Genomic DNA, 23,194 nt, shown 5'->3' with positions numbered 1-23,194 from the left:
CCACAGGGCTCTGTCCTGGGCCCAGTGCTATTCAACATCTTTGTCAATGACCTGGATGACAGAATTGGGAGCATACTTATCAAATTTGCAGATGACACCAAATTAGGAGGAATAGCTAATACCCCAGAGGACAGGATCAGAATTCAAAATGACCCGAATAGACTAGAAAGCTGGGCCAAAGCTAACAAAAGGAACTTCAACACAGAGAAATGTAAGGTACTGCACTTAGGGCAGAAAAATGAAATGCACAGATATGACACATTGCTGAATGAAAGTAAATGTGAAAGGGATCTAGGAGTCCAAGTAGACGATAATTTGAACATGAGTCAACAGTGCGATGCGGCAGCTAAAAAGGCCAATGCAATTTTAGGGTGCATCAATAAAAGTATAGTGTCTAGATCAAGAGAAGTAATTGTGCCATTGTATTCTGCTCTGGTCAGGCCCCACCTGGAATATTGTGTCCAGTTCTGGGCAACAGAATTCAAAAAGGACATTGAGAAACTGGAGCGTGTCCAAAGGAGGGCGACTAAAATGGTGAAAGGTCTGGAAACCTTGCCCTATGAGGAACGACTCAGGGAGCTGGAGATGTTTAGCCTGGAGAAGAGAAGGTTAAGAGGTATGATAGCCCTGTTTAAATATGTGAAAGGATGTCATACTGAGGAGGGAGCAAGCTTGTTTTCTGCTGCTCCAGAGAACAGGACCCGGAACAGTGGATGTAAGCTACAGGAAAAGAGATTCCACCTCAACATTAGGAAGAACTTCCTGACAGTAAGGGCTGTTCGACAGTGGAACACACTCCCTCGGAGTGTAGTGGAGTCTCCTTCCTTGGAGGTCTTTAAACAGAGGCTGGATGGCCATCTGTTGGGGATGCTTTGATTTGGATTTCCTGCATGGCAGGGAGTTGGACTGGATGGCCCTTGCGGTCTCCTCCAACTCTATGATTCTATGATTTAACTGCCCCCTGCTCAGTGCTAGGGAATCCTGGGAATTGTAGTTTATTGTGGCACCAGAGCTCTGACAGAGAAGGCTAAATGTCTCAGAAAACCACAGTTCCCAGAATTGCCTAGCATTGAGCCAAGGCAGTCTCAAAACAGTCTCAAACCGGATTATTCTGCAGTGTATTTTGGATCATTAGAAAGTGTAATGCTGACTTGAACTGAGCATTTGTTTTACATTAGCTGTACATTTCAAGACAGCCTTGTCATTGAAGCCTACAAACTTATAGAAATCACAACTGTTAGAATATGAAATTGTGTGCCCAATAACACATACCCGTATTTATATAAATACCAGTTGGTATCAGTTGGGTAGAGCAGTGTATCCAATCTAATCTGGCTATCTAATGTAGAGGAGTCATCTTTTTTTCACTTTATGTACTTTAAGCCAGTAACGTACTTCTGCCCATTTGCTATATACCTTTCTTTCCTAGAAACTCATTGTGGACTGGCAACCAGTGTTTCACAGACCAGAACCAGTTCAGAACTCACTACTTTGAGTAGCAGTGGTGTATAAAAGTTATGCATGTATGGTGCTATTGCTCTTCCATAAAATGTAAGGTGATTTGGGGTGGAATGTTACAGGCACGATCCTGTTCCATTCTCCATGTATTCAACACACACATTGAGGGAAAGAAGTGAACGATGTACTGTATACTGTTGCAGGAGTACTAGATGAAGTCTTGTCAGGTATATTACTGTTTTCAACTATTTTCAACAAGATACTTCTATAGTTCACCTGCTTGCCATCTTTGATTTGTGACAGCCCCATCGATTTTAATGGCCACTCATGCTTGCTGCCCCGGGAAAGTGGCTGTGTGCACCACCATTAAAGACCGCAGGGCTTGAGGTCCTGTGGTTTTTACCATCTGCAGCCCCCTGCCCTGGATAAAAAGGACTCACTGTATGCCTTTTCCCCAGCACAGTATTTTCTTAAGAAAAACAGAAACTAATCTCCAAGTTCTACAAAATTTCTATCGGAAAGGAGGCTTGAACAAGAGGCTATCAAAGAAAACATAATATTATGGGCAAAAGATCTAGGTCACAATATCATGCTTGAAAACTGGCACTATGCATGAAAAAAAAACCCCTTGCAATTTACAAAAAGCCAGAATTTAAGAGAAAACTATCAAACAATGGAGGCGTATACATGACAATATGGCAGGGGTGCACATGCCAGTCATTTAACAGGGGCACGCTGTCCGAATGATGTCAAGTCTGCATATGGTGCGCTCGCATATGGTGCGGGCGTGCTGTACAGGAATCAGTCATGTGATCAAATATATTCATGGGAAGTATCAAAAAGTGGAATAGACAAATAAGTTGTAATACAAGGTATTTTAGATGTATATATTTTAGAAAATTATGAAGATAAGTTTAGTTATGGTACATTTAAGTCATTCTTAGGAAAATTCTGCTTTTTGAAGTTAGATTACTGTTCTTCTAGTAATGATTGATGAACGTAAAGTTATACAATGGAAGTGGCATAATAAAGAAAACATAATAATGATAATAATGATAATAATAATAGAAAGTTGTCAAGAAAAACCCTGTAATAGGCTCGCTGTAAATCGGAAAGGCAAAAGAACACCATACTCAAGTGTTTTCATTTGTAAGTTGTAATTTAATTGTCTTTTCCCATTAAAAACTGTTGACTATCTATTTTACTCTGTAAAAGCAGTACCTGCAAGTCATTACCAACATAGCCTTGTCTTCTGCTTAAAACACAACCCTAAGCATGTCTTTTCAGAAGAAAGTCCCCCTTAAGATCAATAAACATTATTATTATTTATTCCAATCCCATCGTTTCCCCCAAACCAGGGCATAGGTCCCTGTAGTTGCAGCCTTTGAGACAGAAGAACAGTCTTGTTTTGTATATTTTGCTTTCTTTCTCTGCAGGTTATGTGGTTATGTGATTGATTTAAACATGTTCTGTGCTGAAGGGGAGATGTGTAGTTTAGATAAAAGAAGGTTGATATAAACAGAAGCTATTCGGAGAAGTGAACGGAATTGACAAGATTTGAATAATAATCTATAGCCCTGATTCAAGTCTTATTGACTTGAAGCATTATCAGAGTGGTTGCAACATACCACCTGCAGGACACAACAAAGTTGATCTGATTAAAAGTGTGGTACAGTAGCCATTATAAAGGGCAAAATAACTTTGGTAGCCCAGTTCATTCAAACTTTTTTTCTTCAGTATGCTGTTGGATATCTTCTAGCTCATATTTTGCAAGGCTTGTCTGAAGAGTTTACTGAGGCGGTGATATTACTGTACTGTGTTGCAGTTAGCAAGCTCTGCTCTTGCAATGTTTGACAAAACTTTTTAGGGAAGAAATAATGTTCAGTTGAAGAGCCCTGTAAGATAATATCCATTTACATCTTGCAGGCTAAATTTTGTATGTTTCATTTGTAAGAATGCCCATCCCAACCTGTCCATCATCTGAGACAACAGTGGAGGTGCTACCTTTGTACCTGTCTGTAAATTCAAACAGGGTGGGGGGGTCATAAGAAACCGAGCTTCTCTTGTGGTCTCTGTGCCTTACACAATTGGGATTTGCACTTGCACTTGCACAGAAGTTCTGTTTCGATCATTCTAGATCTGAGTAGTCTTGGTGGTTATTCCTTACCCCTTCCCATCTACAGTACTGTACGTGTCCCAACAGCCAACCATTGTTACCTCTGTTTCTTTTCGTCTGCCCTCAGAATAGCTTAATTTTTGGTGTTCTCATCTCCGAGGAGCTTTCTTCTTGATCTCTGCTTTCTAAATCTTCATCTCCTTTCCCTAGACATTTGTGAAACTCAGTTCCATTTGATATCTGTCAGGCCCATTATAGTAAGTCTTCATTTGGGCCTGTTTAAATTAATAATTGGATTAAAGTACCATTGTGTACATTATACTCTCTGGGTCCCCCCCCAATTTTGAATTAATAATTGCTTTTAATGCTGCATTATCTTACATTTTATGCTACCTTGTGTAAGTTTACCTTAAAAAGGCATCCTATCAATCTCTTAAACAAACAAACAAACAAACAAACACATACATACATACATACATGTGAAAGGTAAAGCCTATGTGAAGGCAAGGATTATCTGAATTCCAACTGGATTTATCCCTCTCCAGAAAGCTAGTCTTGTTGAAATGTCTTTCAGAGAATTGAGACAGAGGGGCGAAGCAGGTGATGCAAAATGTGTGCACCAGGACCATACCACCACCATTTGCCTCAGGACTGCAGCAGCCACACACACAGCCCTAATCCAGGCCATTGCTGCAAATCCTGAACCAAGCGCCTTTTGGGGCCAGTTCTTCCGGGATGAATTACGCCTGGGACGGCTTCTGGCCACATTTGAATGCCATGCCCCCAGTGCAACCTGACGGAGCCCATTTTAAGCCATCTGTTTGAGGCCTAAATTTCAAATTAAAGATTTGAGTTGAGATCAGTTCCAGAAGAACAATTAAAAAGCACGGGGTACCATCAAAAGAGGCAAAACCTAGGTTTTTTAATGGGTGTCTATTGACAGTGTCAAATCTTATTTGCCACCTCTCTCTGCGCACCTGTATAAATGCATTTTTTTAAAAAAACAACCCTATATTTATAATCAATCACATTTCCCTCCCTTTATGATTGTCAGCATCTCCAGCACTGCAATCCATTTGTTTTGTCATCGTTGTCCACCACTGCCTTGGGGAGACAGTGTGAACAACATCAATTTTTAATCGTTCAGTTTCCAAAACCATTTATTATCGGAAAGTTTCAATAAACAACATTCACTGTAAAGAAAATGTATTGTAACATCCTTAGATTGCCCTGTCTCTTCTTTTATATTTTCTCAGGCCTGTTACAGACAGCCAAAATAAAGCTGCTTTGAGTCACAGTGGAGGTATGGTGTTTCAATGATGCATGCATCCTAAGAGTCCGGAAGTCGCACCAAAGCCACACTCCAGCCCTAAGGACTGGAGCGTGACTTTGGCGTGGCTTCTGGACTCTTAGGACGCATGCATCATTGAAACACCATACCTCCACTGTGACTCGAAGCAGCTTTATTTTGGCTGTCTGTAACAGGCCTCAGTCTAGTTCACCAGGTCTTTGCATCTTGTGTTGTGTAGGGTGACTACCTTAAAGCTTTCTATTTAGTATTTTAAAAAAATGGGGGTCAAACTTTTTTTAGGGTTCTTTCTTCCATACACCCTTGGGAGAATCCTGCTTGAAGCCTGAAACTGTATCAGTAAAACTACTAGAATGATGTGTGCAGGCTCCTTCCACTTTCTCTCTTAAGGCTATGATCAGATGCATCCCCTATCAATCGTTCCCCCCACATCTTTCTGTTTGTTTGTTTGAGCTTTGCCTGATGAAGAATTTTTGAGAACATGAAAGCTTGCATAAAATTTTGTGACCTTAATGATATTATAGTTTGTCTGGTAGACTGCATTAAGGTATTAGAATTATAGAGTGTGCAAAATATATCACTGCAGTGCCAGTTTTAATAGTATAGTTGGAAATGATGAAGCTCATTTGTCTCCTCTTGGAAAGGTCATTTAATTGTGTAATTTTTTGATGACAGCACACATACAAAAAATAAAAAAAGTTTTGGATATCATGCCAAATTAGCTGTTTACTATTAAAGTGATGATTCACCGAGGGATGAAATAATAAAGCACAAATGCCAATAATGGCACCCCTCCATATTCATTGTATCTTTATTACACAAAATGTAGGAAAACCCTGTGCCAAATAATATCTAAATAGTTCTTGAGATATATTCATAGTTTACAGATGTTTGAGAGAGATTCTTCTCTTACTCCTGCCACTTTTGGAGATGGGACTTGAGAGTAGGTTTCTCTTGTAGACTTTTGAATGCTCTTCTGTAAAAGGCTAGACTGCCTTCCTCCTTGTTGTTCTAACATTCAAAACCTTTTCCATTCAGGTGTTTGGTATCTACAAAGATTTTAATTGAAGGGGTTAGAATAATATAATTATAGAGTTGCAACAGATTTCAAGGGCCATCATGTCCAACCTCCTGCCCTGCAGGAACACATAATCAAGGCACTCCGATTAGATGGCCATCCAGCCTATGTTTAAAGACCTCCAAAGAAGGAGACTTCACCACTCTCCTAGGGAGTGTGTTCCACTGTCAAACAGCTCTTACCTGTAGTTTGAATCCATTGTTCTGGGTCCTATTTTCTGGAGCTGCAGAAAACAAATTTGCTCCACCTTCAGTATGAAATCCCTTCAAATATTTAAACAGGGCTATTGTACCACCCCTTAACCTTCTCTTCTCCTGACTAAACATACCCACCTCCCTAAGTCTCTCCCCATAGGGCATGGTTTACAGACCTTTCACCATTTTGGTTGCCCTCCCCTGGACACACTCCAGCTTCTCAGCATTCTTTTTTAATTGTATTGCCCGGAACTGGGTGCACTATTCCAGGTGAGGCCCAACCAAAGCAGAATAGAGTGGTACTGTATTTTCTGGCGTATAAGACTACTTTTTAGCCCAGGAAAATTTTGTCAAAAGTTGGGGGTCGTCTTATACGCCGAGTGTTGTCTTATAGGGCTGAAACTTCTGAGCCGGACTGGAAAATCTGCGGTCACCGCATATGGTGGGGGGAGCTCAAAAATGGCAGCGGCCGCATACCCTCCGTACGTGGTGACCGTATGAAAGTAGCAAGGGTGGTGCTGTACAAGTATGGTAGAAGAAAATCTTGGAGACAGGGAGGGCTGGGCAGGCAGGGAGAGCTGACCAATCCAAGCAGGCTTTGTATACAACAGGTTTTCCTGCTAAGTACCTGCATGTCATAAGCATTTGAATTAAAATTACCATATTGAAATCAAATCTGATGGTTTTTTAATTTTTATTTGATGTGCGCTGGAAGAGGGGTAGTCTTATACAGCGAGTATATCCCAAACTCTATATTTTAATTGGAAAAGTTGGGGGTCGTCTTATACGCCCAGTCGTCTTATATGCCGGAAAATACGGTACTTTTACTTCCCTCAGTCTAGATACTATATTTCTATTGATGCAGCCTAGAATTGCATTGGTTTTTTTTAGCAGCCACATCACACTGTTGACTCATGTTCAATTTGTGGTCTACTAGGACTTCTAGATCCCTTTCACATGCACTGTTATCAAACCAAGTGTCCCCCATTCTGTATCTCTACATTCCATTTTTCTGTGTAAGTGGACTACCTTACATTTCTTCGTGTTGAAATTCATTTTATTAGTTTTGGCCCAGCCTTCTAATCTATTAAGATCATTTTGAATTTTGATCTTTTCCTCTGGGATATTAGCTACTTCTTCTAATTTGATGTCATCTGCAGATTTGATAAGCATGCCCTCTATTCCATCCAAGTAATTGATCAATTATGTTGAATAGCATTAGGCCCAGGACAAGGCCAGAACCCTGTGGCAGCCCACTAGTCACTTCTCTCCAAGATGAAAGAGAGCTATGGCTGAGCACCCTGTGGATTCGGCCAGTCAACATTACAAATCCACCTAACAGTAGTATTGTCTAACCCACATTTTATTAGCTTGTTTGCCAGGATATTATGGGGTACTTCGTTGAAGGCCTTAATGAAATCACAATATGCTACCTCCACAGTATTCCCTTTATATACCAAAATGATAAATTTATCAAAAAAAAGGGAGATAAAATTAGTCTAAGATTACCGTATTTTCCGGTGTATAAAGTGACTTTTTATGCCCGTCTTATGGGCCGGATTCTGACCCCAAAGACAGGTGAATGGTGTAGCCACCTCTCTGTTTCTGGGGTCCTTGCTGGTTCCTCTCCCAGCAGGCTCCTCCAGCGGCTTCCGCGGTGGACTTCTGAAGCCACTGGAGGAGCGGAGTATCCTGGGTGGCGGCGAGGAATAAGGGTCCAGCTCTTTATCTTGGCCTGACCGGCTCTGGAGCCGCTTCTCCGCCGCCTTTTGCAGCAACAATGGTGGCGAGAGAGAGCCCAGCCACGGTACCCACCTCAGGCCTCCAGAGAGGCCCCCTCAAGCCGGCGTGAGACACCCTTATAGGAGGCCAGGGACGCTGCCGGCGTGCGACTTGGGGGTCGTCTTATACCCCCAGTCGCCTTATACGCCGGAAAATACGGTAGTCTGTTGTTTCTTTTCTTTTTTAAAATTAATTTCTTTTAGACCTGTGTTTGTTTGCTTTTATGTAATTAAAAATTAAAACATTTCTTTAATTGTGAGCCATTTTGTATGTCATCTTTGGCGAAAGGGCAAGATACAGTATACATTTAACAAATAATGGCCAATGTATGCACGTTAGTTGTTACAATTCTTTTAATTGTTGCAGTTTTTTTTGTCTGCTGTTGTTAAGTGCTCTTGAGTCGGCCCCGACTCATGGTGACTCTGTGGAAGAGACATCTCCAAGCCGTCCTATCTTCCACTGCTCTGCTCTGTTCTTGTATATTCATGCCTGTGACCTCCATGATTGAGTCTATCCATCCAGTGTGTGGTCCTTCTTTCTTTCTACTGCTCTCCATATTTCCAAACATTAATACCTTTCCAAGTGAGTCATGCCCATTTTATGATGCAGCCCAAATATGATAGCCTCAGATTCGTCATCTTGGCTTCAAGGGGAACTTCTGGTTTGATCTGTTGGTCATTTGTTTGTCTTTTTTTGGATGTCCACAGTATCCTTAGCAGTCCTCTCTAGCACCACATCTCATATCAGTTTATCCTTCTCCTGTCCATTTTCTTCGCTGACCAGCTCTCACATTCGTACATGATGATGAGGAATACCATGGCTTGGATGATTTTAAGTTTAGTGCTCAGCTATGCTGTATGTCTTTATGATCTTTTCTAGCTCTTTCATGACTGGCCTTCCCATTTCTAGTCTTTTTATTTCTTGCCTGCGGCCACCATTCTCCTTGATGTTTCCCTAGGTACGGGAATTCTTTGACTATTTCAATTTCTTCATTGTCTATGTTGAATTTATTTATTTCTTCCTTGGTCATTACTTTTGTTTTCTTTATGTTCACCATTAAACCTGCCTTTGTACTTTCATCTTTGACCTTCTTCATTAATTTTTCTAAGTCTCTTATGTTTTCCACTAGTATGGTGTCTAAGATTCCACTAAGATTGTTGACATTCCTTGCTCCTAAATTATTATTTTTGCTTTGAGTACATCAAGGTCTCCGTTTTGGGAAAGAAACTTAATTGGAATTGTTGCCTTCCTCTCTACAATGTTGTTAGTAATTTTTCTATGACTGCAGTACATTGAATATTAATTTGAAAAGAAAGTGAACAAGAACAACAAAGACCCATTTGCCTTGAAACTTTTCTCAGGCTAGGGCTGTTAATCAAAACATGCAGTTTCTTCTCTTAAAATTGCTAATGCAAAAGCAAGCTAACATATCAACATCTGTCATGTTATTTTTTTCTTAGATATAAAAGAACTAATATTCTGTCTGTATAAATAAAGCACTCTTCCCTCTCTTGGTAATCTTAGTTCATTTGAGCTATTGGTGGATGAATAAAATACTTACAAGTCTTTGCAATTGTTGTGAAGCATGAGATAGTTCTAATTAAAGACGTATTACTATTTAACTGTATTTATATGGTGGAATTCAAAGGCATAGCTGTATTAGTCTGGAAAATTAGTATGCAAAGGGACTTTGCAGCACCTTTGAGACTAACTGAATGAATAAAGCTGGTAGTATGAGCTTTCATAGATTTGAGCCTACCTCTTCTGATGCATGCAGTGAAGTGCCACCCACATGCATCTGAAGAAGTAGGCTCAAGTCTATGAAAGTTCATACTACCAGCTTTATTTGTTCAGCTAGTCTCAAAAATTCTACTAGATCCCTTTGCATACTGTACCTATATGGATATGGATCACTTTTTAATTTTCAGAGTGTTTCACATACTTTTAGTAACTTTGCTGATGAAATGAGTTGTATATTTTGAAAAGCCTTTTGGTGTCACAACTATACTAATTAACTTACTTGAATTTTCAGGTGTGAAAACATAATGGCAGGCAACAGTTTGGTCCTACCAATAGTGCTATGGGGACGCAAAGCACCCACTCACTGTGTGTCAGCTATACTCCTAATGGATGATGTGTCAATGATTGTAACAGGATGTCATGATGGACAGATATGTCTGTGGGACGTCTCCTCAGATCTAGAAGTAAGTATATTTGGTGCACTTCATGTTGCCATTCAAAACTGAGCATGAAGCCTACTTGATAAGCTTTCATTTATAGAGATGCAGTTGAAACACATTTCTGTATTTCATTTATAGTCTGAATTTGGTATATGTCTGGTAATCTGCAGACAAGGCATAGCTTCAGTACACATGCTTCTCCCAAGCCAAAATCTTGCTGCTTGAGCTGATGCATAACAATCAATACATGTTATTGATATTCATAGGCTTGCTTTTGTAGGGGAGAGTGTTGATTTTTTTTTAAAAAAAAATCATTAAACCATGGAAAATCAATGAATCCTGCTGAAAGGCGACTCTGTGGACTCCTCTTTTTCTCCCCTGACCTTTTAGAGGTCAACCTCTGAATCAATTTAACATGAATAACTAATGCACACACTGAACCTGCGACTGCATTGTTTCTCCTAAAGAATTGTGCTTGTAAAGTGGTATTCCTTATTTTTTGTGGGCAGCATATGGAGAAACAGCATATTTAGGTGGTATGCTACACCTTTGAAAAAACGGGCATGCTTCAGAATGCAAATAAATAAACTAGAAACTGGTTCTAGATCTTCTGCATTCCAGTACTTGCTTTTTGTTCCCTTTGTGTTGCTGGACTTTAACCTTCAAAGTTATTTATGTATCTAGTGAGTACAATGTACGTCAAATTATAGTAACTTTTAAAAGAAAATATTTTTGTACTAATCTCCTTCTGATGTTAGATATGAGAGACAAGTGGCAGGCGATTCATCTAATGTTAAGAGAGCTTTCAGTCACTCAGTCTCATGTAGAGCTGCTTATTTTTAAGTAGTGATTTGTTTGAAAATAAATACTGTAACAGTAAATTTTTAAGCGTTAAGTAATGCTGTAGTGAAAGCAGCTGTACAAGGCAGTGTTTTTATTCTGGATACTTAGTATTTCTCAGCCAATGAAAGGTGCTCATTTGGCCTGATGCACCCTTTAGCGTGCCAAGCACAGCTGTCAAATACATGAGCAGAGACTGTCCTATATGTTACTTGGATATTGGATAAAAGCATAAAGATCTGTTGCATTGTAAACTAGATCTTTTATACAATTGCAACAATTAAATATGGATTGGTCTTATAAGCAGCCCGCTGCCAAAAGCTTGTGCTTGAAAGAGCAAAATGTATGATATTAGTTTGATAGTACAATAGAGGAATTAATCTGGTGTTTGACATTTGACATGAATAATTAAAGCTGGATCAGGAATTCTTACATTTTGCCATTGAAACCCAGTATTTGTGTTGATCTAAAAAGAAAAAAACACCTGCTTCATCCTCTCATAATGTCATCATGAAAGTCAAATGCTTTATGCATAATGTACCTTAGATCCGGTATAGGCACCTTTTATGTCCCATTTTTGCATAAAACATACAGCTGGAAGTCTGAGTTGCTATTTTTAATTTTTGAGGATTTTTCTGCAGAGTTCAAGAAGGTATAAAGAAAATCTGCTGTTCCTGGAGACATCCAGAAATGGCAATTGATCTTTTCTGGGCGTATTCTATCTACCACAGATGTGTATGGACTGCATGCAACATGTGTGTGTGTGGGGGGGGGGGGAGGAGGAGTAGGTGCTACACTTTTTCCATCCATATTATTTAATAATTTAAATGATTAAAATCTTTGGCTTTATATAATAGTTCTTGAGTACAGATGTGTTGGTCAACAATATCAGTTAACTTAATTAGGAAGTCATCTGTATGTCTAAATAGATAAAGCAGACCTGCACAACTTGGAAGTAGGTAAGGGCCAAAATTAAAATAGGCTAAAGTTCTTAAGGCTGCAGATAGGTTTTTGGTGGTGCAGGGACTGTGCAGACTGCCCTAAGGGGTGGCCTGCAGACGCTTTCATATGCACCAGATTGGGGCCATGGCAACTGCATGCCACGGCCTCAATATGGCCTTTCCAGGGTGCAAAAAGGAGCTGCAAAAAATTGCTCCCTTTTGTGCCCTGCAAAGGGCATGATGGCTGCAGTGCCACGGCTTTTAGGTGCTCCTTTGGTGCTGTGTCAAGTGGATGCAGCGCCAGAGGAGTGCCGTGACACCGCACACCATGTGGAGCCATGTAGACCCACGCCCCGACTCCACCCTCAGGCCAGCCTTAATGGCCGGTGTTCACAGGACCTCACTATCCAAGTAAAGGTATAATTAATTATTAAACTATTTTACAAAAAAACATATTATAAAAAGGGAAATTTAAATTAATAATCAATTAACTACACTTATTAAGATTTTTTCTTATCACATAGAATGGTAGAGTTGGAAGAGATCACAAGGGCCATCCAGTCCAACCCCCTGCCATGCATGAAATCACATTAATGTTTAAAAATTTACTAAGCAGTACAAGTTTTAATATACTTTTAAGGTTTTCTTACTGTTTACAATATTTAGTTAATGGGGTGGATTACACTTCTTGTCAGCAATCGGTTTATCGTACTCTGTAATCATATTTGAAATTGATGTTTTGAAAATATCTTCCACTCCATCACATGGGCACATAATACAAAATTAGACTACAACAAATGACTTTTTAAATGGGGTGTTTTTATAATGCAAGTGCTCTGACAGCAAAGTTCCTTTTACTGTACAAGGGTTTTTCAATGCCTGCCTAGTTCTTTTTCCGTCTCCTCAACCTCTCTTTAGCTAGAAGTTTTTTTCTCGCAGCAATGGCATTGGAAGGATGGTGAAGGAGAGCTCAGAAGTAAGTCTGGGCTGTGGTGCCGGAGGCTTGTGGGGAGCATTCCCCCTTTCTCCTCCTCCACAGCCTGGCTTTTCCTCGGGAGTAAGGCCGGGCTACAGAGGAGCCTTACCCAAGAGGTCAGCTGGCCATTAGCAGCTAGCTACTATGCATCCTACAGGACTTTGTTCCACCTCTTGGTGGGCTGCTGGAAATCGTTTGGCAGGCTGCATGCAGCCCCTGGGCCATATGTTATGCAGGCCTGACATAAACTAACACTTCAAAGTCATCTTAAAATTTCAGTAAGCAAAAGTATTTTAAAGTAGAATTTGAAAGAGCAATCCTAAGCAGAATGTTTGCTGTATCTGAAATGACAGGGCCTTGATAGTATTACCAAGTAATAATTACTATTGCTGTAGTAGCACTAATACTAATCACTGTATATATTTTACAAAGTGCCTATAGTTTCCTAGGTGCCATAGAGATTCAAAATAATACTGGCAGTAGGATAATCACAAATGAATTTATAAGGAATTTGTTAACAAGCTAGGATTTTGGCATATTATACATACTCATGTATAAGTGTAGAAAGTTTAGCAAAAAAATTGACCTTAACAAAAAACCAAGTCAACTTATCCACTGGTCAATGTAAATACTATAAGTAATCTTATTTTTAAAAAGGACCCATCCCCTGGTGAAAAGGAAGAGTGACTGGACCTCCCCTGTCAACAGGGAGGTATAAATCTTTGACCACACATGGGATTCAGGAAAACCCCTTCCAGACAGGGTCTGGGGAGGGGCAGAGATGGTGAGTGCATTTTCCCCACTTAATACCACAGGTTTTTGCCTCCAAATCCTTCCTCTTTTAGAAAGGAAATCTGATTGGATTCCTCTGTGGAGCCCAACACCACTAACAGATGCACTGGCCCCCTTCTGTTCTCTCATCTATCCAGCCTTTAGTGTGAGCGCAAACAGCTATGCCTGCTGGAAGTTTGTAAGTTCTTGGCATTGTTTTTCTTTGCTTTATCCTTCAGATCCTTTGTTACATTCCCCTAAATTTTACCCTCAATTTATCCACAGGTCATATCAAAATCCATAGTTTTGAACCCAAAACATGCCCTTGGCTTATACATGAGGTCAACCTATAGTCAAGTATGTGTGGTAGCTTCAGTTCAGTTCTTTATGAGGTTATAGTTTGATGATACGTGAAAGCATTGTCTCACATTCCCTTTTTGTCCGCATGGAAACATAACTGGAAACAATAGTTTGGCATAAAGTCTGAATTAGGAGACAGAGGGACTAGATGATGAACTTTTTTGCTACTCCATTGTGAAAGTAAATAATTGGTTCAGAGCATCTTTCAGTGTTATTTATTTATTTATTCATTTATTTATTTATTTGCTTATTGAAAACTGCGTATCCTTTGTAGGCATTCATTCTGAAGGCATAGAACATCGTCTAGGCAACAGGCATATCTAATTAACTGTTATCAGAATTTTTCTTCCATATCTTTAGTAATAACTGAGAAATCTTTTAAATGATTAATCCTCTGTTTATCTTTGTTTCTCTAATCCTAGACAAATCCCAGAGCTTTGTTGTTTGGTCATACAGCTTCAGTTACGTGTTTGTCAAAAGCCAGTTCTTCAAGTGAGAAACAGTATATAGTGAGTGCATCTGAAAGTGGGTAGGTGGTCTCTTTCTTACTTCTTACAATTACTTAATTGTTTTTCATTCTGTTTTATTAGTGGGTGTTTTATGGGATTGTAGGTTTGATGGAACAATGTTTTCCTACATGTTTATGTGTGTGAGTGCAGGGGAGGGGAGGGGGGAGAGGGAAAGCAGAATCAAGAGTATTCTTTCAGCATCAGTCCTTTATCCCTTTACTAGAAGGAGAAACCAAGAAATGAGCCAAGTGATCCTGGGTTCAGATGAATGCAGGAGAATGACTGATTAATTGTTCTTTCTGTTTTTTAGGGAGATGTGCCTCTGGGATGTGAATGATGGGCGATGCATTGAATTTACTAAATTAGCTTGCACACATACTGGCATACAGGTAAAACCTTCATATATAAATGAAATTGTTTACAATAAATCTAAATGTATGCATAGGCTCCAGAAGAATTGCAAATATTCACTGGTTACCATACTCCATGTATGTGACTTTTGTATAGGTGTGACAGATCAACTTTACCTTTGAATAGTCATAGAATTAATAGAATAGTCATAATAATGAATTTGAGGGAAATTGTCAAAATTGTTACAGTTATAGTCTGCTAGACTTATAGTGGTCCCCAAACTGTGCCCTTTAAGAGATTTTGGACTTCATCTCCCAGAAGCCTCACCATGTTGGCCAGTAGTATGGTATTCTGGGAGCTAAAGTCCAAAATCCCTTAAAGAGCCAGTTTGGGGACTACTGAGGGAGCAGGAACAACCTGTCCCTGGCTTTCGGAACAGACAGGGCAGAAATCTGAAAGCTAGATAGTTGGCTATGGGATTCTGTAGACATTCATTGGTTTAGTGAATTCAATTTTTTCCATGTGTAATTGAATGTGCATATGGCAAAAATGTGTGATACTGAAGCAATGCTAAATATGATTTAGCTGATTTTAGTTATGTAATCTCAAGCACAAAAGAAAACTACTAGAAAAAAATTGAAAAAATATAAACATAAAATATAAAAACTGAACATTAAGATGTATGAATTGCTTCATCAAACTAAGACTGAGTATTGACTTTTTAGAACTTGTTCAGTGCTTATTTCAGAAAATCTGTGGCTTCATTGTTACAGTTTTGTTTATGATATGCTTTAAAAATTGTTAAGACACAAAAATAGTAATTATTCTGACAACAAATCCCGTGTTATGGACCTCCCCCCAGCATAAAGTGATGTATTCTTAAAGAATGCCAAACCACAAAAGCTCTGATCTACCTTTTATATGATATTAATTTAGTTCTATCAGTTCACCATTGGGACCCAGCGAGAAGGGAGACTGTTGTGTCATGGTCATTACCCAGAAATTCTTGTTGTGGATGCTACCAGCCTTGAAGTTCTTTATTCCTTAGTGTCAAAGATCTCCCCTGACTGGATCAGTTCCATGAGCATTATACGATCTCACAGAACTCAAGGTTAGCTAACAACATTACTTTATTCTCTTAATATTCAGATTTTTCTGTCAACTATGGTTTATTCTATCAGAGGTGGGAGTCATACTTGCCTCTAGTGGTCCCACCGTTCCTACAGGTCCCACTGTTCCTCAGTATTAACAATATTGGCCAAGGCTCCTGGAAGTTGCAACCCAACAGCTTATGAAAACATGATTCTCTACCCTGTTTTATATAGCGTATATTTTGATACACTTTGGGAATTCAAATTAATTGTGATACAATCTGCTATCTTTACAGTGAATTCATCCCAGGTTTTCTATTTTCATTTTATTTGTTGGATAGCAGTTTATTTTAGTTGGAATGTTAGAGCTACTTCTCCATGAACCTAGAAGTTGGTGGGGTTAATCTAGCTGCTCACCTTACCCACATCTTGGCAGTGTGGATACAGCTTTAAACCCACTCTTAAGTGGTGCTATGACAATATAATTTCAGCATATTTCTGATTCACAACCTGATGAATTGTGGGTGATGCTTTAAATTCCATTGCAAAACTCTTCAGTATGATTATATTTCTGAGTGCAAGAACATTATAAAGTTCCTAAGTAAATTAAGGGTTATAGGAATATATGTATTCTCAATCAGAGGATTGGTTCACCTCACCTGCTGTTGTCTAGAGCAGTGCTATTCAAACTGATGGTCCCTGGACTGGTTCTGGTCCCTGGCAGTTTTTCAAGAAGGAGAAAAACAATTGTAGCCAGTAGGCACACATATGGTGACAGTCCCAGGCACTTATTTCTGGCCCCCTCACATCAGATGGCTTGATGTCTGATGTCTTTCTGCATTCTGATATGTATCAGACTGGCATTATACCTAATGTCTTCCAGACGTACGTACTGGATTGCAAGGCACTGCAGGAATCACCATCTTGACCAGTTGTCTGGTTGATGAGAATTGTAGTCTAAAAGAATAGGGAAAGAGTAAGATCGGTACTGACTAGCAGCAGTTCTTTAGGGCTTCAGGACAACATTTTTCCTGTTTAGCAAATCTGGGGAGTGAACCTGGAAGCTTTTGCATGCAAAGCATAAGCTCTCTCAATGGAGAACTGTGCTTCATCTGATATCTTTTATATACATTTTGAGCTTCACATCTTATGAAGCTGGCATGTAATATAGTTCTTAGAAGGTGTATCTGTCAGTTCTCTTATGGAGGTGGATAAAACAATCTTGGTTATCTTTCTGCTTTATGAATGTGATAATTATTTATTTTTAATCTTCATTTTCACTAGAGGACACTGTTGTAGCAGTGTCTGTGACTGGAATTCTGAAAGTGTGGGTAGTTACCTCTGAAGTGAGTCATATGCAGGTAAACAAAAACTGATCTAGCTTCATGCTAATAAAATTTTTCCTTCTAGAATGAGCCATACTAATCTGTTTTTATTAGAAAAATGTTCAAGCAATTTTTTAAAATGTGTTTGCATTATAACTCGAGTATTGGCTTGTCCTCATAAATGCTTCTGTTATTTTGCATTAGGTATTTTGCTGTGTGTATCCTAGCTAGCCAGATGGTATTTATAATTTTCTGGCCTAAGGGCTTTTTCTTATGACATGCTTGAGTTATTTTGGTTTATGCAGCTATTGATGATCTAGTACCGTGTTTTTGCTTTTATTTTTCTCTTTTGTAAAATGTGAGACATGTGTATTCAATTTTTGTGTCTTTTTAGTCTCGTTTAGCACTTCAGTTTCTTCATGAGAGATGTCTCTGTAATTTCCTAATCATATTTCTGAGGATCATACTGTTTTGCTCTAACACATGCATGCTAGACATAGGAAGCATACTAGGATGAAAACAGTGGTCAGGGGTGGAGGGTATTCTCAGTTACAAATAATTTAAAGTGATATATAGATTTCAAATGGAAGTAATATTTACTGATAATTGTTTTTATGATTAAATCCTTCAAACTAAGTTTTAAAGACACAATGGTAGCAGAAAAGAGTGATAAGGAAAAAGATCAATCTAGTCACCTTCCTTCCTTATAAGAATCCTAAGGAGGCGTAGAGAAATGATGACTATCACAAATTGTTATATGAGTAAATAACATTTAAATCCCTGTGTCTCTTTAGGATACAGAACCAATCTTTGAGGAAGAATCTAGACCAATTTACTGTCAAAATTGCCAAAGCATTTCATTCTGCGCATTTACCCAAAGGTCGCTTTTGGTAGTTTGCTCTAAATACTGGAGGGTAAGGACAACCAGTTAAGTAAAAGCTGGCTTTTCTTTGTTGTTCAAGCTGCTGTAATTAAATTGTCTGTGAGGCATATATGCAAAGAAACTCAGGATAGTCAGATTCAAAATGAATTAGAATTTTCTTTCATTGAATATATAATCTGTTTGGTTCATGGGAGATCACACTGTTGCTGGCATAAGTTGCATTTGTGTTGAAATGCTGCAGCCAGCTATCTTAATTCTGGTGCGTTATAAAAAATGTCATCTTGTCTTCTCTCTGCTAGTTTTACACTATATGGTTGAAATATTTTTCAGCCTTTTGGCTTACTGAATTGAATTTTTTACTGATCTCTTATTTATTTATATCCCATCTTTCTCTCAAGGTTAGGATCGAAACTAGATTTTCTTCTTTGTGGTATCTGACATACAATTGGGTTATCCTATGCCTGTGCAGTGCATCTTTAGAACCATCTAGAATACTTACATAAGCTTTTTTGTGGTAGCTCTACCCACTCTCAGCTCTGTCCCTCACTGTTTGTACTCATTTATCTTAGTTCCTATTTGTCCGCCATGTGAGCAGCATCAAAGGAATCTTTCTAGTGTATTGCTGTTTTGGAAAAATTCTGACAGTTAAATGACTTTGCTTATGTCTATGGCTGTTATTTGGCTTTCTCTCTTGATTTGGCTCTTCTACTGCTTACTCAGCTTTTGATTCAACTTGTCTGCGACTACTCTTTGTAATGTCCTTCTGTTTGTCTCCTGGAATCTCTCTGTAACTGACCTGGTCTGTTGATCACTTTTGTTTCTCCTTGTGAAAAAAGGGGTTGCTTTCCCCTTTTAAGAGTTGTGCTGATTGTGGGGCTAAATTGCCTGACCATGATGGCCATTCCCAGTGCCACCTCTGTTTAGATGAAAGAAATAATGTAGGGACATGTTTCCATTGTAAGGCTGGAAAATCCAAGAGTCACACCTGAAAGCAGTTATATAAGCAGGACATTAAACCACATGAACCAGTGTCTGCAATGGTCTTTACTCCCCCAAGAGCTTTATTTGAACCTATCATTAGCCAAGCTGTTGTGAAACATCCTCACAAAACTGATATACCTACGAAGGCAGCAAAATATAAACAGCATGTCTCACTACTGAGTGCTGGTTCCAAACATTTGATTTCAAGAGCCACTCCTGAGTGGTCCCATCAGGATGTTCCTTTTGACTTTGGGTCAGTCGGTCTCTTTCCTGAAATCTTCTGGGGATAAGAAGAAAAATAAAAAGAAAGAGAAGGAAAGATAGGAGGTGGTAAAGGAACTTTTAAATCATAGGACAAGTGTTGAGGACACGGAAGGCTCAGTACTGAGGTGGTCTCAACCCCATTTCATCACTGGAATTGCTACTGATGTTATGGATCTTGGACTGCTTTGTTTTGAGGAAGATTTTCCTCAACGCAATCCACTTGTCAGGAGAAGAAAACACTCTGGCTTATGAACTTAGCAGGCCGTCGGATTTATACCATAGGTGGATGCCCTATCCTGGCACTCTTCTCTGAGCCTTCCACCAGTGGGGCACTCTAAAGAGCAATCTCTTTGCAAGTCTGCTGAAGAAACAGTGTTGCCAGTATTGCTTCACAACTTGTCAGAATGGATCACTAGGCAACACCTTCTTCTGCCGTTGGAGTGAACCCCTGGTGTATGCATTTTCACCTGTCCCTCTAATCACCAGGGTAGTTTCAAAGCTATGGTCAAATGAAACAGATGCTATTCTGATAATGCCTTGGTGGCCAAGACAGTTGTGGTTCACGCTGCTTCTTCATCTACCTCTCTCCATCCCGACATGCACATTCATGACGGACAAATTCATAACTCTGACTTACAACTGACTATGTGGAGGATCCATCCTTAATAATGCTGCCTGATACTATTTGGCCATTATTGAAGCTGCACACAAGTCTTCAGTGCAGAGGTTGTATGTATGTATGTATGTATTTATTATGGTATTTATACCCTGCCTTCAGCCCTAAAGGCTATCAGAGTGGCTTACAATTATTATTTTTAATTAGATGGTTCCCTGCCCTCAGGCTTACAATCTAAAAGTCATGACACAAAAGGAGAAGGGAATGGTGGTGGGAAAGGGGATGAGGTCCAGTGGTTATTCTCTCCCTCTGAGTCCTGGACAAAGGCAGGTGGATTGGAGGGAGGGTTCTTCTTCTTCTTCAGGCAATGCCTGATGGAGTTGGGCCTGCCTGTTCACTCCCTCACAGGCTGAAGGATGACAGTTATCATGGAGTGGAACAGGTTTTTGTTGTTTCTTTCATCGGGACACCTCTCTCCATCCCGAGCTTGAATTTAATCCTTGAATCCTTCCTGTCTCATTTGAATTTGGGTCTCTCTCTGTCGTAGCTGAAGTGCTACCTCACAGCCATTTTCTCTCACTTCTACCTTTCCAATCACCTTTACTGCTTCCAAGACCTATTGGTTAAGAGGTTTTTGAAGAGGTGCAGAAATCTCCATCTTCCAGTGTCTGGTCTGACTCTGGCCTGAAGTCTATAATGTGTACTGTCCCATGCAGGGGTAGCTGTGTTGGCCATTTAACAAATCCAAACAAAAATCCATCAGTGATATATTTATTGGTTAACCAAAATGCACAATATACTTGTTGCAAGCTTTTGAAGCTCCATAGACTTCTTCATCAGGCAAGATGTTACAAATCAAACTGGAGGAAAACAAAACAAAAAACAATTGGGCATGTTAGTCAGATGCCTGTATGTTGTTTCAACCCTTAGTAAAGATGGTATGTTGGGAAGGATATCTTTTGTAGGCAGGCTCTTCCTCCTGGCCATGCAGCAATAGGGAGATTTTCAAAGTCCAGGAAATTTTGGTTGGCCAATAAAGGTATTACTGATGAATTTTTATGTGTACTGTCACAGTTATCCAGGAAGCTTTTCAAACTGATGACATCCTGAGATCTCAGGTTACTTAACTGGAAAACTGCTTTCTTTGTTGCATCACCTAGGAGTGGAGAGCTGGAGAGCTGTGTGCACTGATTTGATCAACCTTACCAGAATTTTTATTGAGACAAGGTTGTCCTCCATCCCAACATGCCATTTCTTCTAAAGGTCATGCCTTCATTTTCACTTGACTCAGTTTTGCCAGCATTCCTGCAGAATTCCTGAAGATCTCTGATTTCAGACAAGCTCTAGGGTCTTGGTGTTTATAGAGCCCTTGCCTTTCATGTTGATTGAATGTTTAATTTGAGAAAGAATTCCAGATTTGTTTGCTACTTGGATTCAAAGCTAGGTCAACTGTCACAGCACTCCTCGAAGAAGATGGCTTCACCAATTCACTTTGCCTACAAACTAGCTAAAAAAAGAACCATCTGTTTGAATCTGAGCACTTTCCACCAGAGTGGTAGATGTTTCTTCTGCTTTCCTGAGTGGTATACCACTAAACAATGTATGCAGAGCTGCTGTGTTGTCACAACCTATTTCCTTGTAGGAGCAAACTATCTTCCAGTTTCTCTTCACATTCCTATTATTTAAATAGATTAGAAATTTCTAAGTCAGTTATTAAATTAGTGATAGTTTCACCAATTTATTTGTTGAATTTATTTTAAGTAGGACTAATGTTGTATTTAGCCTCTAGTGTTTTTTTACAGTTTGCTAAGTATTCTAAAGCTATTGCAAACTATTTTGAGTTTTTTAAAATGGATATACCAATAAATGATTTAATAAAATAATACTTTAAGTAACTGCATGACAAGAGCATTTCTGACCATATTAGAGGGTTTATTAGTTTATTTAGAATATCTAAGTGCAGAAAAGATTGTATATTTTGAATGGTTAGTTATTTAGATACTGGAAAACTTTATGCTAATTGGGTTCTATTCTGTAATAATTTTCCTTTAGGTCTTTGATGCTGGAGATTATTCCCTGTTATGTTCAGTTCCCAGTGAGAATGGGCAGACCTGGACAGGAGGTGATTTTGTATCAGCAGATAAAGTGATCATATGGACAGAAGATGGTCAAAGTCTTATCTATAAATTACCAGCCAGGTATACAGAATTATTTATGATAGAGCAAAGATAAAACATTTAACCTTTATTTTTTTTATTTTTTGGGGGGTATGGGGGGATATTGTTTTTTTTTTTTTTAAATGGAGATAACTGATGGTAAAAATGCAGGATATGAAATCATAGATCTTGGTTTGTTAGAGTGAATTATGGTTCCATGAATCTGGACAGCTTAGGAAACTGGATACTTTGAATATTTTCATTTAGATCTTACATACAGTATATGAATTAGGAGAGTGGAAAGGGAACGTGCAAATCTTGACTGGGGCAGGATTCTTCTCATAGTGCCCAGTGAAATCTGAATATATTAATTAAGCTGAAAGAACCATGGCATGACATTTATAAATGTTATAAGGAAAGCTCTTCTTTACCCAGTAATATATATGTGATTAACCCCTGTGGTTTCTCTTGATATTAATTTCCTCATAAGAAGTAGCTTTTTAAATACAAGGTCTAGGTGGATGAACTATAGGGACTTGCTGCAGCCCAGAACGTACACATGTCATTTCCACCTCTTACCCACTTATGTAAGCCTAATTGAACAAACCAGTTCCTAAAGAATTACTGAAATATCAGAGTGGTTTATTAACGGATAATCCTCTAATTTTTGTGGTGACTTGTTCATGCAATAATGGAGGAAGGCTCAAATATCACTGCAGAAATGGAATTGCATATTTAGTTTTCTGAATCCAAAGATGAGAGCCGTTTTACTTCTTCCACCAGATTTTTGATATCCTTTGTATAGGTTCCCTAAACCAGAGCTGCACAAGAGTTAGAGTGTTAAGTAAATTTTACATGAATTAAATACTTTTTGCTCACAGCTAGCTGTTTGGTTCTCTGCCAACATATGTATACTGAGACTGTAATTTTAGAGTTATTAGAACTTGTAAACTTTATGTGAGCTTTTATGCAGTCCCTGTGTGAGCTGTTAGATACTATTTTTGTGGCTTTTT

General features: G+C 39.0%; 1 protein-coding gene across 3 annotated transcripts in view; it reads left to right on the top strand.

Annotated features, from left to right (window-relative positions):
• WDR7 (WD repeat domain 7) overlaps window positions 1–23,194 on the top strand; it is a 323,814-nt gene that overhangs the window by 28,335 nt on the left and 272,285 nt on the right. For all 3 annotated transcript variants that reach the window (XM_042451351.1, XM_042451350.1, XM_042451352.1), the window contains exons 2-8: window positions 9,970–10,141; window positions 14,428–14,534; window positions 14,825–14,903; window positions 15,802–15,976; window positions 17,241–17,317; window positions 18,076–18,195; window positions 22,078–22,223. In XM_042451351.1, the coding sequence (XP_042307285.1) occupies window positions 9,983–10,141; window positions 14,428–14,534; window positions 14,825–14,903; window positions 15,802–15,976; window positions 17,241–17,317; window positions 18,076–18,195; window positions 22,078–22,223 (863 nt within the window). In that variant the 5' untranslated portion in view covers window positions 9,970–9,982. The remainder of the gene's footprint in view (window positions 1–9,969; window positions 10,142–14,427; window positions 14,535–14,824; window positions 14,904–15,801; window positions 15,977–17,240; window positions 17,318–18,075; window positions 18,196–22,077; window positions 22,224–23,194) is intronic.

The sequence above is a fragment of the Sceloporus undulatus genome, chromosome 2 (assembly GCF_019175285.1).
Source record: "Sceloporus undulatus isolate JIND9_A2432 ecotype Alabama chromosome 2, SceUnd_v1.1, whole genome shotgun sequence".
NCBI lineage: Eukaryota > Metazoa > Chordata > Lepidosauria > Squamata > Phrynosomatidae > Sceloporus > Sceloporus undulatus.
This window is presented reverse-complemented; position numbering and strand designations above follow the sequence as displayed.